Source organism: Micropterus salmoides, unplaced genomic scaffold, assembly GCF_014851395.1.
Source record: "Micropterus salmoides isolate LMB-PRFRI ecotype aquatic unplaced genomic scaffold, ASM1485139v1 Ms_hic_scaffold_17, whole genome shotgun sequence".
Lineage (NCBI taxonomy): Eukaryota > Metazoa > Chordata > Actinopteri > Centrarchiformes > Centrarchidae > Micropterus > Micropterus salmoides.
This window is the reverse complement of record NW_024040817.1, coordinates 21,304,418-21,325,984: the sequence shown is the minus strand read 5'-3', so window position 1 is coordinate 21,325,984 and position 21,567 is coordinate 21,304,418. Positions and strand designations below refer to the sequence as shown.

Sequence of the window (21,567 nt, the reverse complement as noted above, 5' to 3'; positions counted from 1 at the left end):
AGAAAACACAACACATTAAGACAACACAACACAATAAGAAAACACAACACATTAAGAAAACATAACACATTAAGACAACACAACACAAAAAGACAATACAACGCATTAAGAAATCACAACACAATAAGACAACACAACGCATTAAGACAACACAACACAATAAGAAAACACAACACATTAAGAAAACACAACACATTAAGACAACACAACACAATAAGACAACACAACGCATTAAGACAACACAACACAATAAGAAAACACAACACATTAAGAAAACACAACACATTAAGACAACACAACACAATAAGACAACAACACAATAAGAAAACACAACACAATAAGACAACACAACACAATAAGACAGCACAACACAATAAGAAAACACAACACAATAAGACAACACAACACAATAAGACAGCACAACACAATAAGAAAACACAACACATTAAGAAAACACAACACATTAAAAAACACAAAACAATAAGACAACACAACACAATAAGACAACACAACACAATAAGACAACACAACACAATAAGAAAACACAACACATTAAGAAAACACAACACATTAAGAAAACACAACACAATAAGACAACACAACACATTAAGACAACACAACACAATAAGACAACACAATAAGAAAACACAACACAATAAGACAACACAACACAATAAGACAGCACAACACAATAAGAAAACACAACACATTAAGAAAACACAACACATTAAAAAACACAAAACAATAAGACAACACAACACAATAAGACAACACAACACAATAAGACAACACAACACAATAAGAAAACACAACACATTAAGAAAACACAACACATTAAGAAAACACAACACAATAAGACAACACAACACATTAAGACAACACAACACAATAAGACAACACAACACATTAAGACAACACAACACAATAAGACAACACAACAGAATGAGACAACACAACTGTTGTTTTAATGTGTTGTGTTTTCTCATTAAACTGTTGCGGCAAAAAAAGTGTCCCCTGGAAACACTTCCATTGTGTTTTCTGATTGTGTTGTGTTGTCTTACTGTGTTGTGTTGTGAACATTTTCAGTATGTTTTCTTGCAGTGCATTTGGCCTCTCAGGGCCACCGTAGAAGCTTTGCCCTTAGAGGCTCAATCATGTTATCACTATCATCACCGAATCTGACAGGCACACAGATTGTGTTGGGCTTTCACTACAGTCTCCTCCAGCCACTCATTACTCATCTTGAGCAGTGCTTTTTTTCTCAGTCTTATTTGTGTTCAGCAAAATCTTCATTCTGCCTCTCTCCACATCAGCAGAGTGAATTTAACAGTTTTATACGCTCACTTGCCGCAGAGCAACACACACAAAGGCTTTTTGTGTTAATGATTGTTTATGTTTCAATCACATTTTATAATATAATCAAAACTGTGGATTGTTTATTCCCTCTTAGAGCTGCTCTGGGGCAAGTAAAATGATCTCAAAGTGACTCAAATGTTAGCACAGTGTTATATTAACACTGAAGACAATAATCAGAAAATCGTCTCTGTCGCACTGCTGTCACAAATGAATGAACTATCAACCTGAAAATAGTTCTGCTACTTCAGGTGTAATTTATACACAACCTAACTGTCGCTAATTTCATGCCAACTTGGTTTCCTTGTGCTGCAAATTTATTTCATGGATATTTAGGATTCAAAACTGGAGAGCTGTGAAGTCCATTGAATGCGTTTGTGCACCTGAGTGCATTGCTCATTAGGGTAGTTCATCCCAACGTAGCGCTTAATCCCACAGGGAAAAAGTGCACAATTAATTTAGATACTGCTGTTGAAATTCAACCTGATAATAGTTCAAATAACAAAGTGGAAAAGGGGAAATGAGGTATAATATTCAGTTAATGTATGTGAAATTTGTAAATGGTAAGGCCTGAGAAAAGTCGTGCAGTGTTGAAACTTTGGAAGGAATGAACTTAATCAACATTATTTTTAATGGCGTCATAACGTTTATACGCAGGCAGATATCCGTGACGAAACTTAAAAATGGAGCCTAGGGGAAAAAATTTACTTTATGTTCCGTGACAATATTTGGAAGTTGTTTTGTTGGCCCTGTTGTTCTCGAACACTGCACTTGTAAAATATTGACTTGCTGAAGGGTGTTGACCTCCTAAACGCAGCTGTTATCCAGAACAGATCTTGTAAGAGACCCTCAGTTTGCTGCAAACCTTTATACACTCATAAATCTAGTGGCCATGTTTAGGGCAGGTGCATTATCGCAAGACCCACTGAAAGTCAAAACTCTTTCCTCAGCTACACAGAAATTCAGCGGGACTTTCACAATTCATCTAGATCAAAGTCATAACAAATTAAGATGGCAACAAAGTAACACATTTATTGTTGCAGAAAATCATATTTTTTCTTTTTTCCTTTTTAACTTACCAAATTTATAGCCAAAACACTTAAAATATTGGAAGCTTAACGTTGTATTATAAGATCCAGATGTGAAGCTTACAGTGGTATGTGATGGTGTACAGCTGCGCTACTCTGTTATTTACAACACTGTCAGGATTCCCACATAAAAATACTCCAGCTTATTGTGGAAAACCAGAGGTGGTTGACCAGGCAACCTGTAGCCATTAGGACCTGTGACAGTCCAAAAAACACTGCCATAAGGATTCAACCTGTGTTTTGACATCCCCTTTTAGATGAAAAACCTTGTGTATAAGCAGCTCCTGCATTTCCTTTTATGACTGTAGCTAAAAGTGAGAGTGTTTTTCTGCTGAAGATGGCCATAGCCTCTGAATAAGAGAACGTGCAGTTGTATATGCTGTTTTGTCTTGGGCTTGAGGAAATTTAGCGCTCTTCCTGTTTTTCATGGGTTTCTGGGGTTTTTATGACTTGACAAAGACAAAATTGGTATGAGCAATGGAAGGATAACTTCTTAAACTGCATGTTGAGGACTTATTTATAGGAGGCTTTATTATTATATTATAAAATATAATTGGTGCAAGCTTTTATTTACTCTGTGAGCTACAGTACATTTAATTAAAACATTATTTAACCATTACCAACAATAAAGCTTCTGGTTATCAATGGCTCGTAACAATTCTTATTGTAATAGTTATTTTCACTTTGCCTGTCAAGAATTTCTTTGTGCTATTAATTCTGGGTGGCCAGCTGAGGTAATGAGGATACACCCTTGGGGTCCATAATGCATTATTTAACAGCGTTTCTAGCATGTACAGTTCAGTACAGAGAATTTAGAGGCAATCCAGCTGAGATCCCAGGGATCTCTTTACCAGCTACAAAAATTTTCTGAGATGAAAGTATTTGATATTTTATTTGACTACAGCAACATCTGACTACTTCATTAAATGATTAGCCTGCCTGTCATGAGTTCTTTTTGTCATTTTTGCATTGCGTTTTGTGTCTTGTTTAATGTCGTGTTTTTGTACGTCACCAGAGACTTTACTCCCACCTTTGGGTGTTTTTTATTTTGTTTTTTATTATCACATCATTTCCTGGCATGCCTGCATCTCACAAACTCAATGATAGCATCTCTCTTCACACAGGAGTCTGAGCTGCCAAAGGATCACTCTGCACAAGAACCTCTTCTGCTCGTATGTGCTCAATTCAGCCCTCACCATCATCTACCTCGTAGCAGTGGTCAATAATCCTGAAGTGGTGGGCAGAAACCCGGTGAGTACGTCCTCTGTTGAATATTTACCACCAGGAGGACCACAAGTGTTACTGTCCGCACTGCCATATGGAATGGAAACACAACATATCTGTTTTTTTAAGTGAAACAAGACTAGTCACAGTCATGCTAGCTGCTAAGATGCTCATAATATAATTGCTAACATGCTGATGTTTAGTGGGTTTTAACTTTGTTTACTGTGTTCACCATCTTAGGTTTGCATTTGAGTATGCTAACATTCGCTTATTAGCACAAAACACAAATTACAGCTAAGTGTGAGGTGAATGTCATTAATTTTGCAGGTATTTGGCCAATGGTAAATCAAAATGTGGAACAAATTAAAATTTTGACCTGATAATGGCACTAGAGGAAAAGTTATTGTATCAAAAGTACTACATTTAATTTAATTTAAACATGACTGACTTTACAAAATTTTATAGTCCAGAATTTGTCAGAAATTTTAGTCTGGTGGAGCCAAATCCTAGCATGGCTAAAAAGTGTCTGTTCTGTTCCGAAATGAGAAGCAAATACATTCATAATTTATGCTAAGTCAAATAAAAAAAAGCAAGAAATAACATTTTCTATGAACTTTTTAAAAATAATTTGCGAGGGAGCTAAATTTAAATGGAGTTGCTCATAATTTTTTTTAAAGTTGCACAAGACTTTTTAAAAATCCTAATTAGTATTTCATCTCATTGAGCCATATGTTGGCAGTGTTACACAGTCAACTGACAGTTTTTGTTCTCTTCCACATTCTCCTGTCAGAGCTTTCACTGAATGCATTATGTGAATTCTTTGAAACCCTGAGGTCTGCTTTGGTAGAGATGATAAACCTGTCTGGTAGGAATGCCTTACTATCAGGCCTGAACATAAATTTGTGTGTTACTTTTCAAGAACCACTCCTTTTTGGAAATAAAAATAATGAATGCCTATTAACTCAGTGCCTGGTGCGTCTTAAAAGTTGTTGCAGTTCTTCCAACTCCAAAACAAAAAAGATTTATCATATTTTTCCTTTTATGTAGAACTGTTTACATTTAAACACACTCAGGCAAGTCCAAGTTAATGAAAAACTGTCAGAATATTGCTTGCTACTAAAAAAATCCAAATTCTTCATCCTCTGAAAATGTTAATGTGCAAAAACTAAATTAGAAAAGAGAACTTCAGATGATCAAAGTGCAATACAAAAACAAGAGATAGGATTGTGGAAGTTGGCTCACAGTGCTTACAATCCAATTAGCCTCAGCCTGCTTTCAGCTAGAGTATCTCTGGCCCAACAAAGTACTAGAAACATCCAGGAGACAGTGGAGACTTCAGCTGGCCTTGGGTTTGATTCAGCATCCTGCTGCTGCTGCATTTCATGCATTCACCAAATCTCTCTGGCTCATCCTGACTGCCGTCTTTAATCACATCCCGTCTCTGAACGTATCCAAGAAAGCAGCCAGAAATGACAGCCATCATCATCAGTGTGAGGAAATATATATATTTTTGCACAATGGCTCGCTTTCAAGTCTCTCGTCCTCGCCATATGTTAAGAAGGTTTGTGTTGAATCTGTTACTTTCTGCCATAGAACTGTCAAGTTGTGCTAACTCGACGCTACATGTCAAAACACAATTTGTCACGTGGCCCTGCTTTTCAAGGGGGAGTAGCAAAGTAATCACAAGCACCAGTGGTTGGGGTGTCTGTTGGGAAACATTTTAGAAATTTACCGCTGCCATAGTGAGACTTATGAGCCTGTTTTCTGAACTGGTGATTTAGGAACGGTGGATCATGGTGAAGATTCGCTCTCACAGAGAAAACATTATTCTCTCTGGTGTGGTGATGCAGAGTCTGGTTTGGCCTGCCAACAGTGTGGGGGAGTGAATCCCCAAAGCTTATGTCAAACCAGGGAGGAGGCTGAAAACATGAGAAACATCTACATGATCTATAGCAGCTTGATTTGTAAACCAGACCATTGTCGGTAACTTTACACAAACCTTGGTTAGATGCAATGCAAAACAGTTGTGAATGAGTGAAAAGTGAGTCACCTATCTCATAATGATACAAGTCCATGTCTGTAATAGTGGAGATTGCTCAAGTGGAAAGGGAATGTAGGAAAGTGAGGAGAGACATATGGCTAAAAGTTTAAAAGTGAATGACTGTTGTGTGTTTTGAGCTAAGAAGACCCCTGACAGCAGCAGTTAATAGCAATGCCAGCATCTTTGAATTATATTGTGGCGGCAAGCATGCTCTTTTAACACAGGACGGCGAACCAGAAACCTTGATGTGGATATTTGAAAAAAATATTTTCATGCAAAGGTTTGTTCTGGTTATGTTCTCCATGTACGGTATGTGTTTCAGTGAAAGCAATAAATTCATTGGTGTTTTTTTTCAGAATACAAATCAATTGCATTTTTCTGTTTTGAAAGGAGAAACAACGTATGTTCCTGTATAAGAATCCAATTCAGAATTTTTATTTTTGATTGCATTGTCAACATGAGTTTTGTAGGACTTTTTTGTAGGATTTGTTAACAAAATTCCTCTTAAGTAATGTTAATGCTGTACTGTATCGATTAGATTTCTATTGAGAGCCTGGATCAGAGTAGGAACATTAAGAGTTTGTGTGCTTGTGATGTGCCAACATTGTGTCTTTTGGGGGTTTAGCACGATTAACAAGAGAGGAAATGAATAAAAAGTCTGGTTTGGGGTATCGTCAACATAAAAAAGGACAATGTACAGTTGGCACTCTATACATATTATTATATATAGAGTAAATGTCAGGGGGCCTGATATTGAGCCTTGTGGGACACCTTTATCAACTGTTTGGGAACTTGATTTGAAACCACCTGCAACAACAACAACCAGTAGTAAGCAGAATCAGCAAAACATGAAAAAAGCTTATTTAACTAAATGTTTTTTGTAAAACTATACAGTATCATCTTGTGCTTTATAGTATAATATTGTACTTGTTGAGATGTACCACATACTGATGGGAAACATGTATGTATTGTCACAATTTGATACCCATAAGTTTCTAGATTCCAAATTTGGTTTTACCATTTGCAGCCATCTTGGCTTTTATTTGAGCCAATAATTTGGGCACAGGGGAAGGAAGCCATCTGAGTTGGGACAAGCAAGCAGCAGCCAACACAGCTGACGTGATTGGCTAAGGAGCTTGCCGATTAAGCAAACGTCCAAAAACACGTCTCCTTAACACATTTCCCAAGAAATGAAACAATGAGTCTCAAAGTTACCAAAGGCATGCATAAGAAAATGTGAAATTAACTTGCTATTAACTTTTGTGGAAGAAAAATTATTTTTAAGAGTGAATTTGGGATTTTCAGAAAATACGCCAGAACAATCAGGTTCATTAGAACTTGTGTGTAGCAATCATTAACAGAATTACATCTTATGCCGCATCCATAAGTGTCTTGATAATTATAGCATCAGTAGACTGTGCTTAGATACAGTAAGATTGGCATAACGATATGTCATGTCATCAAAGTCATCTCTTTCAAGAAATTACAGTAATGATTCAATCAAAGGGACATAATGTGACATGTTGTCATATTGTCATGTTGTCGTACTATGCTGAATGCATGAATAGAAAACTGCATAGCACTATATAAGGTACAAATATACATTCTGTCTGTCTGCAAGGAGTAATACTGGCTACTGATTTTTTGTGGAAAACAAACTATAACATATTTTTTTGGATGTGTCCAGCTGAGATGATGTCAGGAGTGTGTAAATTAAATTGTGGTAATAGATATATTTTAATAAAGAAAGTCAAAAACGTAACATAATAGATATTCCTGTTTTGTCTCTCTCTGCAGGTTGGCTGTAAAGTGTTGCACTTCTTCCACATGTACATGCTGGGCTGCAATTATTTTTGGATGCTCTGTGAAGGCATCTACCTGCACACGCTTATCGTGGTGGCTGTGTTTGCAGAGGAGCAGCATCTGCACTGGTACTACCTCCTGGGCTGGGGTGAGTGTGTCTACATTTGATTTGAACACTATTTGCGGTGTTTTTCCTCTTTTAGTATATCTGTAAAGACTTATTTTTCTATGCCCTCACTGGACAATGGACATTGTCACAGCTTGAAAACTCATCAGAAAGCAGTACAATAAGATGAGACAGAATCTAGCAACCACAATTTACTCGTATCCACCCGATCTTCGTACAGTATGTAACCCTGGACATGCTGACAGCTTTATTGGCAGTCCTATCGCTTATTGCTTAATGCTGTCCTGTTTATCACCTCGTTCAAAAAAGGAATAATGGGTGCAGTCTGTCAAACAAGTAAGCGATGGAGCTAAATGGATGGTCATTATTAAACATGAGGCCTGTTTTTACCGTGTGTGTGTGTGTGTGTGCGCGCGCGTGTGTGTGTGTGTGTGTGTGTGTGTGTGTTTAGGACGGCCAGTTAGTCAGGTCCATCTGTGACCAATATGGTGCAGGGTCTCAATGGTGACGGAAAATGGACCTGGATACATGGATTAATGTGTTTATATCCACACGAAAAGTAAAAAGCAGACTGAGCCCAGCCTCTAGTGGGTATTTCAATTTCAAATTAGACAGGATTGTTACAAGAAATTAAACATGCAGTGTTGTTTTTAGGGTTGGAGCAATAAAATTACAATAGGAAAGTTTGTGGAATGAGAATCAGCTTTTCCAAAAATATATGCAGAGATTTGCAAAGTAAAAATGTATTTGATGAGGAGGTCTAAGACCAACAAAACAACTGACCAAGCTAACCACACTTTTACTGTTGCACAAAAGACAAATGAATTTCACTAAACTCACTCAAGACCTCATATGGCCACCATCTTTTTGCTTTCCAAGGCTTTCCTCTAGTGCCCGCATCCATCCACGCCGTGGCAAGGAAAACGTACTTCGATGACAAGTGAGTAATGTTCCAGAAACTTCTGCAAATAAACAGGAGATGTTTACATACGTGCTCGACTGTGTGCAGCAGTGAGCGAGAGTGTGCATGTTTTTGTATGTGTGTGACTATGTGTATTTTGGGCAGCAGACAGCACTGACTGATATGTTTTTCCTTCTGTAGCTGTTGGATGAGTGTGGAAACCCATCTGCTCTATGCAGTCCATGGTCCTATCGTGGCTGCTCTTCTTGTAAGTCTGCTAATCCACTGTTTCAAGACAGTAAAAAAGAAATGCTTGGATCTAAAAGTAAAAAAAAAAAAGATAATTGGTTTGTTATTTTGGTAGCAGTTTTGGCTCTTAAAATGTAAAAGATGAGAAGAAAAGAAAAATGGCTACTTTATTTGTTTTATATATTTTTTTTACTTTCTGCAGGTGAACCTCTTCTTTTTACTTAAATATTATAAGAGTGCTGGTGACCAAGTTGAGAGACACACACCGGGCCGAGTCCAACATGTACATGAAGGCAGTGAGAGCCACGCTGATCCTGGTGCCCCTACTGGGAATACAGTTTGTCATTTTCCCCTGGAGGCCAGAAAACAGGCTAGCTGGGGAGGTCTACGAGTACATCATGCACATACTCATGCACTACCAGGTAGGCACTGACCTGACAGCAAGGCACTGAATTTACTGAAATGTCTATTTTTGTAACAGGTAGGAGTTCAATTCAAGGGTAATTCAAAAGTGAACTGAGAAGCAAAAAAGTGCTGCTTCACTGCTCCTGTGGGTCGAAGTGTTCTGCACCTCTGGTTGATTAAAGAGAAAAGTATCTACGTATGCATTGTACTCAATGGACCTTTAATACTGAAAATTATACTTAATAGCAATGTTTATGTTTTTGTCCCAAATTGTCAGTATGCATGCATGATGATGATGATCCCGAACACAGCCCGTATATGCCAATGCCCACAGATCAGACTCAAGATTTAGACGTTTGGCATGCTTGAAAGTTTCCATACAAATAAACCTTGTTTTCAGCCTTGTGGTTATTGTGATTGATTGATGTCATTCACTGCTGATCTACCCTTTAAAGAACCAGTTAGGCACTCCATTTACTTTACTTGACCACCAGTTAGGCACTTAATTAAACAACAGGCAGGCAGGCCATGGAATTTCACTTCATTCACTTACCAGTTAGGCATTATGTTGCGCCATCAGATACTCTCTGTTCTGCACTTTTCTTTTCAAAAAGCACTCTAAATGATTGTGAAGTTGCTGTCCTACCTCGCTGCAAAAAAGGTGATAATTAAATTCCATTGCTTTAAAAGAGCTAATTATGTCTACATGTTTTGCTTTTTCAGGGATTACTGGTGGCAACAATATTCTGCTTCTTCAACGGAGAGGTAAGCACTGTTCATGTCTTTACACTTTAGCAGTTTGGTTTCTCTACAGTACTACACAATGTTGTGTAGAGTTAAAGGATGACTTCAACATCCGTCATGTCTGAAGGCTAAATATGAAACAAGTGCAAAGAGACAGTTATTTTAGCTTAGCTGTGCCCAAAGGTATAAATTTCTAACAGCACCTCTAAACCCCACTAATTAACAACTTTGAATAGAGACAGGCTAGCTTCTTCCCCTGTGGTCAGTCTTTATGCTGAGCTAAACTTACCATCTCCTGGCTTTACATGTAACAGACAGTCATGAGAGTGGGATAAATGCTCTCGTGGAACTGTCAGCAATAAAACAAGTGTGTAATTCCCAAAATGTTGAACTATGCCTTTAAGAATATTATTTGCAGGAAAAGTAAAATTTTTGATGTGACAAAATAACACTGGCCTTTTAGGCAAAGGTATGAGACTCTATCAGGCAAAATGTTTTAATTTATGTTTTTCACAGGTCAGATCTCTTACATCTTACATGTGTGCCTGACAAGATACCCAAGCACAGACTCAAAGTTGGGTTTTGGCATTGACTACTTAAGTAAAATAGTTGTAACATCTACATCTGTCATTAGTCCAGTTGTAACAGGTTGTAAAGCATTGTGCTGTTTGTCTCTGCTGAGACCAATCTAGTGCTGTGACAGTGAAAGCAGGAGGGTCAAGTCAGGTGAAGTGTAAGACAGTTTATAAATGTGTGTTTTCCAAGACCAGCTGGAAATTGACTCTCCTTTCAAGTCCTACTGTCAGGCTTTTTAAGTCTGTCTGCAGCTGTCTCACTGAGAGCATCCTTAACTTGGTTCAAACATTTCTCCGAACGAATAAGGTAGATTTCCATTAAAGCCCAGATCTGGGGTTTATGATGACGTTTTTGCCTCCGCAGATTCACTGTGTGGTAGATACTTTCAAGCTCAAAGCACCAATGATACGTAGTAAGGTCAAATTAGGCATTTTTTTGGGGTTGTTAAACTCACTGGTGATGTAAATGCCTCGGTAATTGCATCAGGTAATTACAAATAAACATGTGTATATGCTTAAAACTAACAGACCTTTGTAAAATATAGCAAATAAAAAGGGAAATTATCTGTTAAAAAGAGACAGTGACGCTGAGATTTTTCCTTGAGATGAGTTGCCAAGAAAACAGGGCACAGATGCAAAAAAAACCCGACAGAGCAACATATTTAAATATTCAGCGTGAAGTTTCTGTAACACAGCAACTAGCAACCTACTGTGGAGTTGCATTTTATACAAGCAGCCTAATAAATTGATCAGGTATTAGCGCATAAATGAGAAGCCAGAACGCAACAGCATCTTCTCAAACGATGTAAATAATACATGCAGTAGAAGAAGCGAGTGTAGAGCATGTCTAAAGGGCGAGGCCACTTTCTGGGTGATGCAGGGTCAATGAGCACACAAACTGTCACAAGGGAACGAGAGGGTTTGTTTGCTTCACCCACATAATGACCAATTCAGCTCCCATAATCAGGACACGGGTTTCTGGGGCTGGTTTCAATTCAGTTTTTTGATTTCAAGGCCAAACTGCACAGACCTGCCTTGTTTCTTCAATGGCTGCATTGTGAAGTTAGGTCAGTGACACAAACAGCTTTCATGCTGTATTTGTGACATGAAGCAAGACGTTCTACATGGAAGCTGTAAGCCCTGGCTGGTCTTTTGTCTCATTATAACAATTAGTGTCATAATTTACATCATTAGATCATTGTGTGTTAATACACCCACAGTAATTAGAGTAGCATTAGGGTGTTACAGAATCCAACGATTAACACGCACTGCTAGAGGACTGTTGCTCTGCTTTCCTTTTTTAGGAACACACTCTGGTTCTTGTTTGGTCAGTCAATCAACATGTTGAAGTAATTAGAAAGAAAATGAGTCAGTGACATTTTTGATTAATAAATTCATTGGAATAAATTAATTAATTATTGATTGTGGACATGTGTCAAACTTTTCTTTGTTTGATATCACTTCTTCTTCTTCACGTGTCTTTGGACTGTTGGTTGGACAAAACAAGCTATTTGAAGATGTGACCTTGGGCTCCTGGAAATTGTGACATTTTATAACTTCTTACAGACAAAACAAATAACAGATTCATCCTAAAGCCCCACATCCATCATCAACATGCTGGCTACTACTGTAAGCTGGGCCGGATTTACCAACAAGGGGTCCTTGGTGCAAAAATTTGCTATGGACCATAAGGAATGTAAGTGTGTCAGATGTGAGAATAGAAGGGGTATAAATTAGAATATTAAAATCTTTTTAAACATTTGTCTATGAATAATGCATCCTAAAGTTACATTTCTTTAGTTATTGAATGCTCAGCAGGAAGCCATGAGGAGTTGCTTTCCTTTTGTTCATCTTCTCTTTTTTTTGGTAATGTAGGTGAACTGAGGGAGGGAGTGTCAAATTTGGAGCATTGCGTTCTCCTCGGGATTTAGGCTTCTGGAGGCGAAAAAGTTTGAGCTTGTTGTTGTCATTGTGAAGTTTACCAAACTTCTGAAAGGGTAACCATCTTACAGGAGAATTTGAGTTTTTGAAAACATTTTCAGTTTGTCCCATATTTAAGATATTTCTTTATTTTCTGATTTGGAAGTTTAAAGTTGAGAGTTTTAATTAATTGCTTGATATAACACCATAACCACTGATCATATTAGGGACTAAGTAGAGGGATTATGAAGGGTGACTTACTCAGTATGTCATCAGCATAATAATAGAGTTTGTGATGGTACAATATGGAATTGGTTTATGTGCTTATAAATGTGATTACTGGGTGAAATGGTCTGACCAAGATAATATTATGATTGTGGATGTCCCCAGTGAGTTGCTCTTTGGCAGAATCAAAATGGTTGCATGTAAATCTGTTGTGTAATTATTTGGGTTGTAGGATATTCTCATCAGTTTATTTCTGCAGAGCAGTGAAGAGAAAGAAGCAGCATACTCTTTTTTTGTTTGATTTTGTTGCTGACTGATAGAGTGGCATTTCAGTCAACAATTTCAGTTGATAACCACGGGTGGCAGTGAGAATAAGGATAAAAGGCCTGAAGTCAAGCTGTCAACGCAAAGGAAGAATTGACTGGAAACTTTTTCACCATGGCAAAGGAAACTCTTGGGAAGACAGTCAAGCAACTGAAACAAGAGCGGACCTTAGCTAAATCTGCTTTCACCAAGCAAGCAAACTACCTGAGCAAAGCTGCAAATGAGATGATTAAAGGTGAACTTCAAGAGGAGTTCAGCAAACTTAGTTCCTTGGCAAGACATGTCAGCGATGCAAATGATGACTACGGAGCTGGTCTACTGACTGAAGTAGGAACTGAGGAGGATGAAGAAGTCAAGCTCAACAAGCACCAGCAGGCTGAACTTGAAAAGACAATGGAAGAGTGTGACATGAGACTGGGGGACATCCGTGAGGCAGTCCAAGCCAACCTCTGGTCAAGATATGGTAAAGAGGAGGTAGACTTTGCAATCCAAGAAGCGGAAAAAGCCTGTGACAGAGCCCAAGCAAGCCCCATCACTGCTATCAATAGAGACGGCTATGAACTGCAGCTGGAGAGAGCAAGGAAGCTAATCCATGATGCAACTGTAAGCCTGAAAGACTGGGAAAAATGGATCCCACATGATCAGACATCAGACCTGAAAGGCAGATTAAAAGACCTGAGAATATTCGGGAGCAACCTTGAGGCCAGAAGAGCAGAATTCCTCACCGCACAAAAAATTGCAGAAGAGAAAAGAAGAGGTCCAGACCAACAGCCTCAACCAACAGCAGCTCCACAACCAGTGGTGAGAATAAAGCCAACCAGTCTACCTAAATTCACTGGGATTAGGAGAAATTTCCATAGATGGAAGAGAGACTGGGAAAGTCTGCAAAAGCAGGGAGAACCGAGTGGATCAGTGAAAGTGAAGAAGTTCCAACTCCTTGACAGTGTGGATGAAAGGATATGTAGAGACCTGGGCTTGTCAACATACAACAGTGCTGAAGACATATTGAGAGTACTTCAAAACAGGTATGGAAACAAGCCAACGATTGCTTTGGAGATAATTGAGGACCTAGAGAGGATCCCTCCTTTAAAGTCACACCAGCCAAGGAAGGTAATTGACCTAATTCAGGCTGTGGAAAAGGCCCTGAATGACCTTACGGAGCTCGAAAGCACGGGAGCCATAAAGAATCCCCTTGTGATCAGATCCATAGAGAGCAAGCTCCCAGATAATATAAAGAGGGACTGGCTGGCGTTCATGGTCAATCCAAGAAATGGAGTCACACCTGACAAACACTTCGACATCCTTCTAACATTCTTAAAGACACAAGAGGACATTCTAGAGAAACTAGACCAATTGGGTGTAAGTGAAAGACCTGAAAAGAGAGCTACGTACCTGGAGAAGAGGTATGCCTCCACAAAGTCTATGAGGAAAGGAGGATGTGTTGTCTGTGGAGACGAGAAGCATCGTGTGAAAATCTTCTTTTGTAAGCAGTTTAAAGAACTGGAACCTGGTGAGAAAGGCTTGGAGCATGCAGAAGATGTCTGAGATGTCATAAAGAGGATGATGAATGTACGGACATTTACCTATGCAGGAACAGAGACTGCAGAAGAGGGAGCTCTTCAGATCACCATTTCTTTCTTTGTCTGAAAGGAGGATTCAAGAGGAAAGAATCTGTGAAAGTGGGGAGACCCAGCACCAGAAGGCAAACATTCACAGAGGAACAAGAGATATTGATGTCTGAGCTTACCCCGGACATGGCGGAAAAAGGAGAGCCTTCACCAATATGGCTGCAAAATCACACTGCACAGGGAGAAGTCTTCCTGGAGTGATGGACTCAAGCACATGTGAGTTACCAGTAATTCTTATGCTTCTTGAAGTAACCACCAACGCAGGACAGAAAATTGGAACTCTCATTGACTTAGCATCAGATACCAATTACATCACTCATATAGCTGCCAAGAGATTGAAACTTCAAAGTGAAAAGATCACGCTTGTCGTCCATGGAGTTGGAGGTATGGCCATGAAAGTAAGAACCAAAAGATATTTACTTAAGGTAAGAGTCAAGACACCTAGAGACACAGAAAGAGCTCATGAGCTGATCTGTTATGGGTTGGATGAAATTGCCAAAGTTCACAGAGTGATCAAAGCACAGCAACTCAAGAAGTTCTTCCCCGAAACCAACCTGGAAGATCTTCACAGACCAGAAAATGTTGAACTTCTCATAAGCCACCGTGAAGGAAGACTTGCTCCACAGAGAATAAAGGTGGTAGGAGATCTTGTCCTGTGGGAAAGCCCTTTAGGAAAGACTGTTGGCGGAGCGCATCCAGATCTCTGTGAAGTATTGGGTATGGCCCTACACAATTCTGAAACTCACTTTGCACGATCAATGAGAATCACAGCAGTGAAGTATCAAGAAATTGCTGAGATGCAAGAATCTAGAGCTGAAACCAAAACCACTGTTATTGGGACTTGGAGTTCTTGGATTGGTGGAAGTGGGACAGCATTGGTGCAGCCTGCGAACCCATGTGTGGAGGATGCCGGTGTGGTAACTGTCAGCCAGGAGGCAAAGACATGACTTTGAGTGAAGAGAGAGAGCTTGAGGTGATCAGGCGAGGCCTCAGCTATGTGAAGTCAGATGCGCATAGTCAGGAGCCTCACTGGGACACAAAATACCCCTGGATTGAAAATCCAAGTTCCCTGCCCAACAACAGAAGCGCAGTGGAAGCCACGTTTCTTAGGACGGAAAAACAGCTCAAGAAACAACCAGAGTGGCGTACAGCATACACAACTCAAGTCCATGAGATGGTGGAAAGGAGAGCAGCAAAGAAACTCAGTAGAGAGACCATTGCTGACTGGAAAGGACCAGTATGGTACGTCAGTCACTTGGTGGCACCAAACCCACACTCTGTAACAACACCTGTCCGACTGGTATGGAACAGCAGCCAGAAGTTTAGAGGGATCAGCATGAATGACCTTCTCCTGAAAGGGCCTGATGTACTTAATCCCATTCGAGCAGTGCTACTAAGGTTCAGGAAAGGAGTCCATGCTGCCCTCGGCGACATCAAAAAGATGTACAATTCTGTGTGGCTTGAAGATCTGGAGATGCACCTCCATAGATTTCTCTGGAGAAACAGTGGAGATGAAGAAATTGAGGAATATGGCATCACCAGGGTCAACATTGGCGATCGACCAGCAGGGTGCATCGCACAACTGGCCATGAGAGAGACAGCAAGGCTGCCCATGTTCACTCATCTGGAGGAGGAACGGAGAGTCCTTGAGGAGGATTCCTATGTAGATGACATTCTGACATCACATAATGACCTGGGAAAGCTTGACAGAACCACCAAAAAAGTTGAAGAAATACTGAAGGCAGGTGGATTCTTCCTTAAGCCGTGGGTCCGATCAGGTCAAAGTGGGAGGCAGACGTCTACATCAGAACGTCCAGCATCGTCAGATGAAGTCTTCATTCTCCCCAACCAAATGAGAGAAGGAGACAACAAAGCCCTTGGAGTTGGTTACCTGGTCGAACCAGACAAACTGTACCTCATGACATTGATAAACTTCTCAAAGAGAAAAAAGAAGATGAGGATGAGCCAAAATCTCGTCGAAGAAGAGGTGAGAGGAAAAACTCCAAACCCATTGACTAGAAGACAACTGCTTAGCCAAGTAGCTAGTTTGTATGACCCAATAGGTCTTGCAACACCTGCCAAACAGAAAGGAGCCATTCTGGTCAGAAAAGCATTTCAAGAAGCTGGAGGCAAAACTCTAACACGAGACACATGGGACGCACCTCTGTCTGAAAGACTTAGAGAAGAAGCCATCCACCTGTTTGAGGAATACACACGCCTCAACCAAATTACCTTCCATAGAAGTCTCACACCAGTCAGAAGGATTGGAGAACCCTGGGGAATAACATTCTCAGATGGTAGCGACCAGAGCTATGGAGCTGTTGCATACTTCAGGTGGGAGACCGAGCAAGGCATCCTGGTCCGGCTTGTTGAGTCCAAAGCCAAGCTCACACCGCTTGACCAAAAGGGAGAAGCAGTGAAGGCTGAGGTCTGTGGTGCTGTGTTTGCTGCGAGACTCAGAAAATACATTGAAAGGCACAGTCGGATACAAGTTGAACGTTGGTTCCATCTGCTGGACAGTCAAACTGTGCTAGGTGCAATCCAAAGGGACAGTTACAGGTACCAGACCTTTTTTGCAAACAGAGTGGGAGAGATCCAGAAGTCCACATCAGTTGAAGACTGGAGATGGATTCCAGGTGAGCAAAACGTTGCTGACCTCACAACAAGAGGAGCAACCCCAGAAGACCTGAAAGAGGACTCTGTGTGGCAAAATGGCCCAGAGTTTTTGAAACGACCTGTTGGGGAGTGGCCGACAAAGTCAGCCAGAGATGTTGCTGCAGAAGCTAAAGAAGGTATAAACAAGCTCCAAAGGAAATGTTTTACAGCAGCACTGACCCGAGCACAGAGGGAAAAAAAACAACATGCTCTACCTACCACTACAATGCCAAGGTTCCCAATCTCTAATGAAAGAAGGACGATCTGCAAAGCATCCCTAGTGGGAAAGGAGGGGACCAAATCCAAGTCAGGAGACCACCTTCTGGTTCTTCAGTGAGGAAAATCCTGGACATAAGTAGGTTCAGTAGTTTAACCAAGCTGATAAGAATCATTGGCTGGGTGTGGAGAGCTGCCACAAGATGGAAGGAAATGCTGGTCAAGACCTCAACTACAAGCAAACCAAAGAGGAAGGAAATTCCTTCAGCTCTTGAGATTAAGTCCAGAGTCAAGGGAACTACACTCACTATCATCGAATGTGAGGATGCGCTCAGGGATCTCTTCCTTGCGGCTCAAATGGAGGTAGCCTTACCTGACACCACACTCAGCAGGCTTGCTGTGGTCAGGGAGGAAAGCACTGGACTTTTGCTCTGTGGAGGAAGATTCCAAATCTTTAATGAAGAAAAAACTGCAGTACCAGTCCTGCCTTGTACATCATGGGTATCCACTCTTCTAGCTCAAGAAGCCCATAAGGCAAATCATGAAGAAATTGCAGGCACACTCCTCCGGATGAGAAGGAAAGCATGGGTAGTAAGAGGCCGGAAACTAGTCCAGAAGATTGTTGATAACTGTGTGACATGCAGGAGACTTAAGGCCCGAAGATGCCAACAGATCATGAGTGACCTTCCATCGGAGCGAATAACTCCAGCCAATCCATTTGAGTACACGACAGTGGACCTATTTGGACCTTATGAAGTGAAGGATGAGGTGAGAAAGAAAGTGAGACTCAAAGTGTGGGGAATCGTCTTCTGTTGTATGGCGTCCAGAGCCATGCATACAGACCTTGTCAGTGACCAGTCAGCTGAAGGCTTTCTTCTAGCCTACCAAAGATTTACGGCACTGAGAGGACATCCGAGGAAATTGTGGTCGGATCCTGGGAAGAACTTCGTCGGAGCCAGACCTGCCCTCAAAGAGCTCTACATGTTTCTGGACCGACTGGAGAAATCAAAGCTTGAAGATGAAGTCTCCAAGCATGGCACAGAGTGGAGCTGGAAGATCCATCCAGCAGACTCACCTCACAGAAACGGAGCTGTTGAGGCTGCTGTCCGGATGATAAAACGAGCTTTGCACAATCTGGGGGGTGATGGAGTCTTCACATGGGGTGAATTTCAAACTTTCCTTTATATGGCTTCCAACCTTGCAAATGAACGACCTATTGATGCCAGGACTCAGAGCCGGGAGGACTGTGTGGAATACATCAGCCCAAATTCGCTTCTGCTCGGAAGAACTGGACCCAGGGGAGATCCAGAGACCTTTGATTTTAAAGGCTATCCTTACAGAAGATTGAGAATCATCCAAACAGAAGTTGACCGATTCTGGAGGAAATGGAGCCAGTTAGCCGGACCAAATCTGTTTGTCCGGACCAAGTGGCACACCGTTCACAGGAATGTGGCAGTTGGAGATGTCGTCTGGTTGGCTGACCAGAATGCCTTGAGAGGTCAGTTCAGGCTTGCCAGGGTCATTGACGTCAACACTGACAGGAAGGGAATTGTGAGGGATGTATATCTCCGATCCTTCCCCAGCTACCCAGTCGCAACTGTGAAACTGACTAAAAAGATGAAAAAACACTCAACCAAGATACCTGCAACAGTTCTTCACAGGGATGTCAGACGGATAGTTATCCTACTTCCAGTTGAAGAGCAGCAGTAGCAACAGGACCAAAAATGGAGTAACTAAATCCGACACGTCACAGTTCTGGTGTGACCTCCTTGGGTTGAAGAACCAGGAGGTCAAGTGGGAGGTGTTGTGTCAATTTATGGTTACTTTGCTTTAGTTGTACTGAGCAATCCAAGCCTTGATTCACCCAGGGCTCTCAGGGCACTCCCAAACTGCAGGGGGCAATCATGCAACTACAGGGGGCAATCATGCATGGGAAGTAGCTTTGGGACTATATTTGCCTGCGCACCCACAGAGGGAACATGGCATTGAAATGTTTGTAGAGAGTTCGGTTGGTTCTCTCATTTATTCCTGGAAAAGGACACTATGATTACAGCTCCTGATCACTCAAAGACGCAACTGGTAGGACAATTTATGATTGACTGTGTTTGAATATATTGAGTTTAAATGTTCAGGTTCTGCTTGGATTGTAATTTGCAATTTAAAATAAGTAATGGGGATTTGTTATGTGAATGTTGAACTTGACAGAAGTAACATGTGCATGAGTTTAATTACGGGATTGGGATTTTCTTGTTAAAATCCTAGGTTAGACTTAAGGATCGTGTTTAGTTTGGTTTGAAGATTCAATAGCATTTATTTATTACTTCTGTGAGAAAGTGGTATTGTGATTTATGTGTGACTGATTCATGACTTAACTGTAACTAATTCATGTTTTGGTTTGTGTATTTGAAAGGTTATCAACCTATACCTACTGCCCCACACTGATCTATCAAGTCACATTCAAGAAACTATACCATATTATTCCATCACTGGTCTATCAAACCATCTCAAAGAAAATAAAGAATCAAGAAGTGAAAAGATTGAGTTGTCCTTTGCGTTCTTCAGAGAGAAAAGCAGTTTTCAAGTTTGGGCTGAGCTGTAATCAATTAAAAACACACAGAACTTGACAATGCAATAGAGAAAAGTAACAATCATGTACCCTTTTTGGATAATCGTGGTGGGAGCTGCGCAAAATGTTGCACATTCCTCAAACAGTCGGCTGCAGATAAAATGTAAATATTTGTCCTGACATCTCTGAATGGCCGTGAACAGAAGCCAGTGCAATTCAGTTCAATTCAATTAAATTTAGATGTCTTTATTAATCCCACAACGGAGGAATTCACAATGTCACAGCAGCAAAGAATTTTAAAAAAAGTACAAGCAAGACACTCTAAATATAAACAATCAAATAATAAATATAAGTAAAGAAAATAAATAGTAAACAGTTGTATCTACGGTCATATTATTGCCCAGTTTATCAGTCCTGGTGCTTGTGTGTTCTGTCCAATGGCTGAGGGGAAGGTCCTCGTCCACCCTATGAGCAGTGTAGATGACAGATGTAGGGTAGAATGAATATGAATTACATGATTGTTGAAACGTTTAACATACAGCTCAGTACAGATTACATCTTTCACATTTCAGGAAATATGACTTGGGTGTTTACATGTCGTAACTGCCATCTGTGAATGTGATTGAAATTTGAGTGATCCACATATGCTACAGCAATCACGCTCGCATCAGTATAGATCACCGTCTGTTGGATTATTGTTGTCACGAGACGGTGCTTACTCTGGCTCTGCTTTGCTTGCATATTGAAATTTGGACGTTTGGTGGAATAATCTTGTGGTCAAAGTGCAACAGTGAAGCAAACCAGAAAAAAAAGTTTAGAGAAATGTTTGCAATGTGTAACTTTGACAGTATTTGCACTTAGATGACAAAGGCAATTAAAATACCACTTTTAGATACCCTGGTAACCATAACCACGCTTGATCCCCACATTAGGGCCAAAGCATTACCTTCAAAAAACAATGTCCAAGATTTTGACCATGATAGTGGACCATCTCTTTTACATGTGTGTTTGTGTGTCGTCCAGGTGCAGGCAGCTCTAAAGAGACAGTGGATGCAGTATAAAACCCAGTGGGGTCAGAGACGAAAGGACCACTGCTCAATGCGCTCCACGTCCTACACAGCCACCTCCATCACCGAGGTACCCGCCTTCATGTACCACCATGACTGTAACACCGAACACTTGAACGGGCGCCACACAGAGGACTCTGAACTGGTGGCATTAAAATCAGGAGAGACATACGCTTGAGCCACTGACTCACACCGAGGAGAAAGAGGTGGGACCAGCCGAAGAACAGTTAGAAAGGAAAATGAATCCGGTTTGCCGGATCTCAGTGATTAAATCTCAGAGGCTGGGTGCTTCAGCCCAGGACGATAGTACGGGTCTGGGAGTAAAGGAGCTCATTAGGACAGAGATGGGCAAGCTACAAGGCTGACATTCATTTATTTTACGTTGCTGTTGCAGCTGCTTTTTGAGAAATTTGATGTCAAGAACTTGTGACATGAGACAAGAGCTGCTTTTGACAC

At 40.7% G+C, this 21,567-nt stretch overlaps 1 protein-coding gene and 1 long non-coding RNA gene across 2 annotated transcripts in view; both read left to right on the top strand.

Annotated features, from left to right (window-relative positions):
* calcr (calcitonin receptor) overlaps positions 1–21,567 on the top strand; it is a gene marked incomplete at its 3' end in the record, with an annotated part of 66,642 nt that extends 45,075 nt beyond the window's left edge. The window contains 8 exon segments of the mRNA XM_038725339.1: positions 3,566–3,692; positions 7,504–7,657; positions 8,516–8,576; positions 8,739–8,805; positions 8,989–9,006; positions 9,008–9,208; positions 9,915–9,956; positions 21,068–21,567. Coding sequence (XP_038581267.1) covers positions 3,566–3,692; positions 7,504–7,657; positions 8,516–8,576; positions 8,739–8,805; positions 8,989–9,006; positions 9,008–9,208; positions 9,915–9,956; positions 21,068–21,289 — 892 coding nt within the window.
* On the top strand, positions 19,065–20,015 carry LOC119907607. Its single transcript, XR_005445123.1, has 2 exons — positions 19,065–19,557; positions 19,889–20,015. It is a non-coding gene; the product is annotated as an uncharacterized LOC119907607 (long non-coding RNA).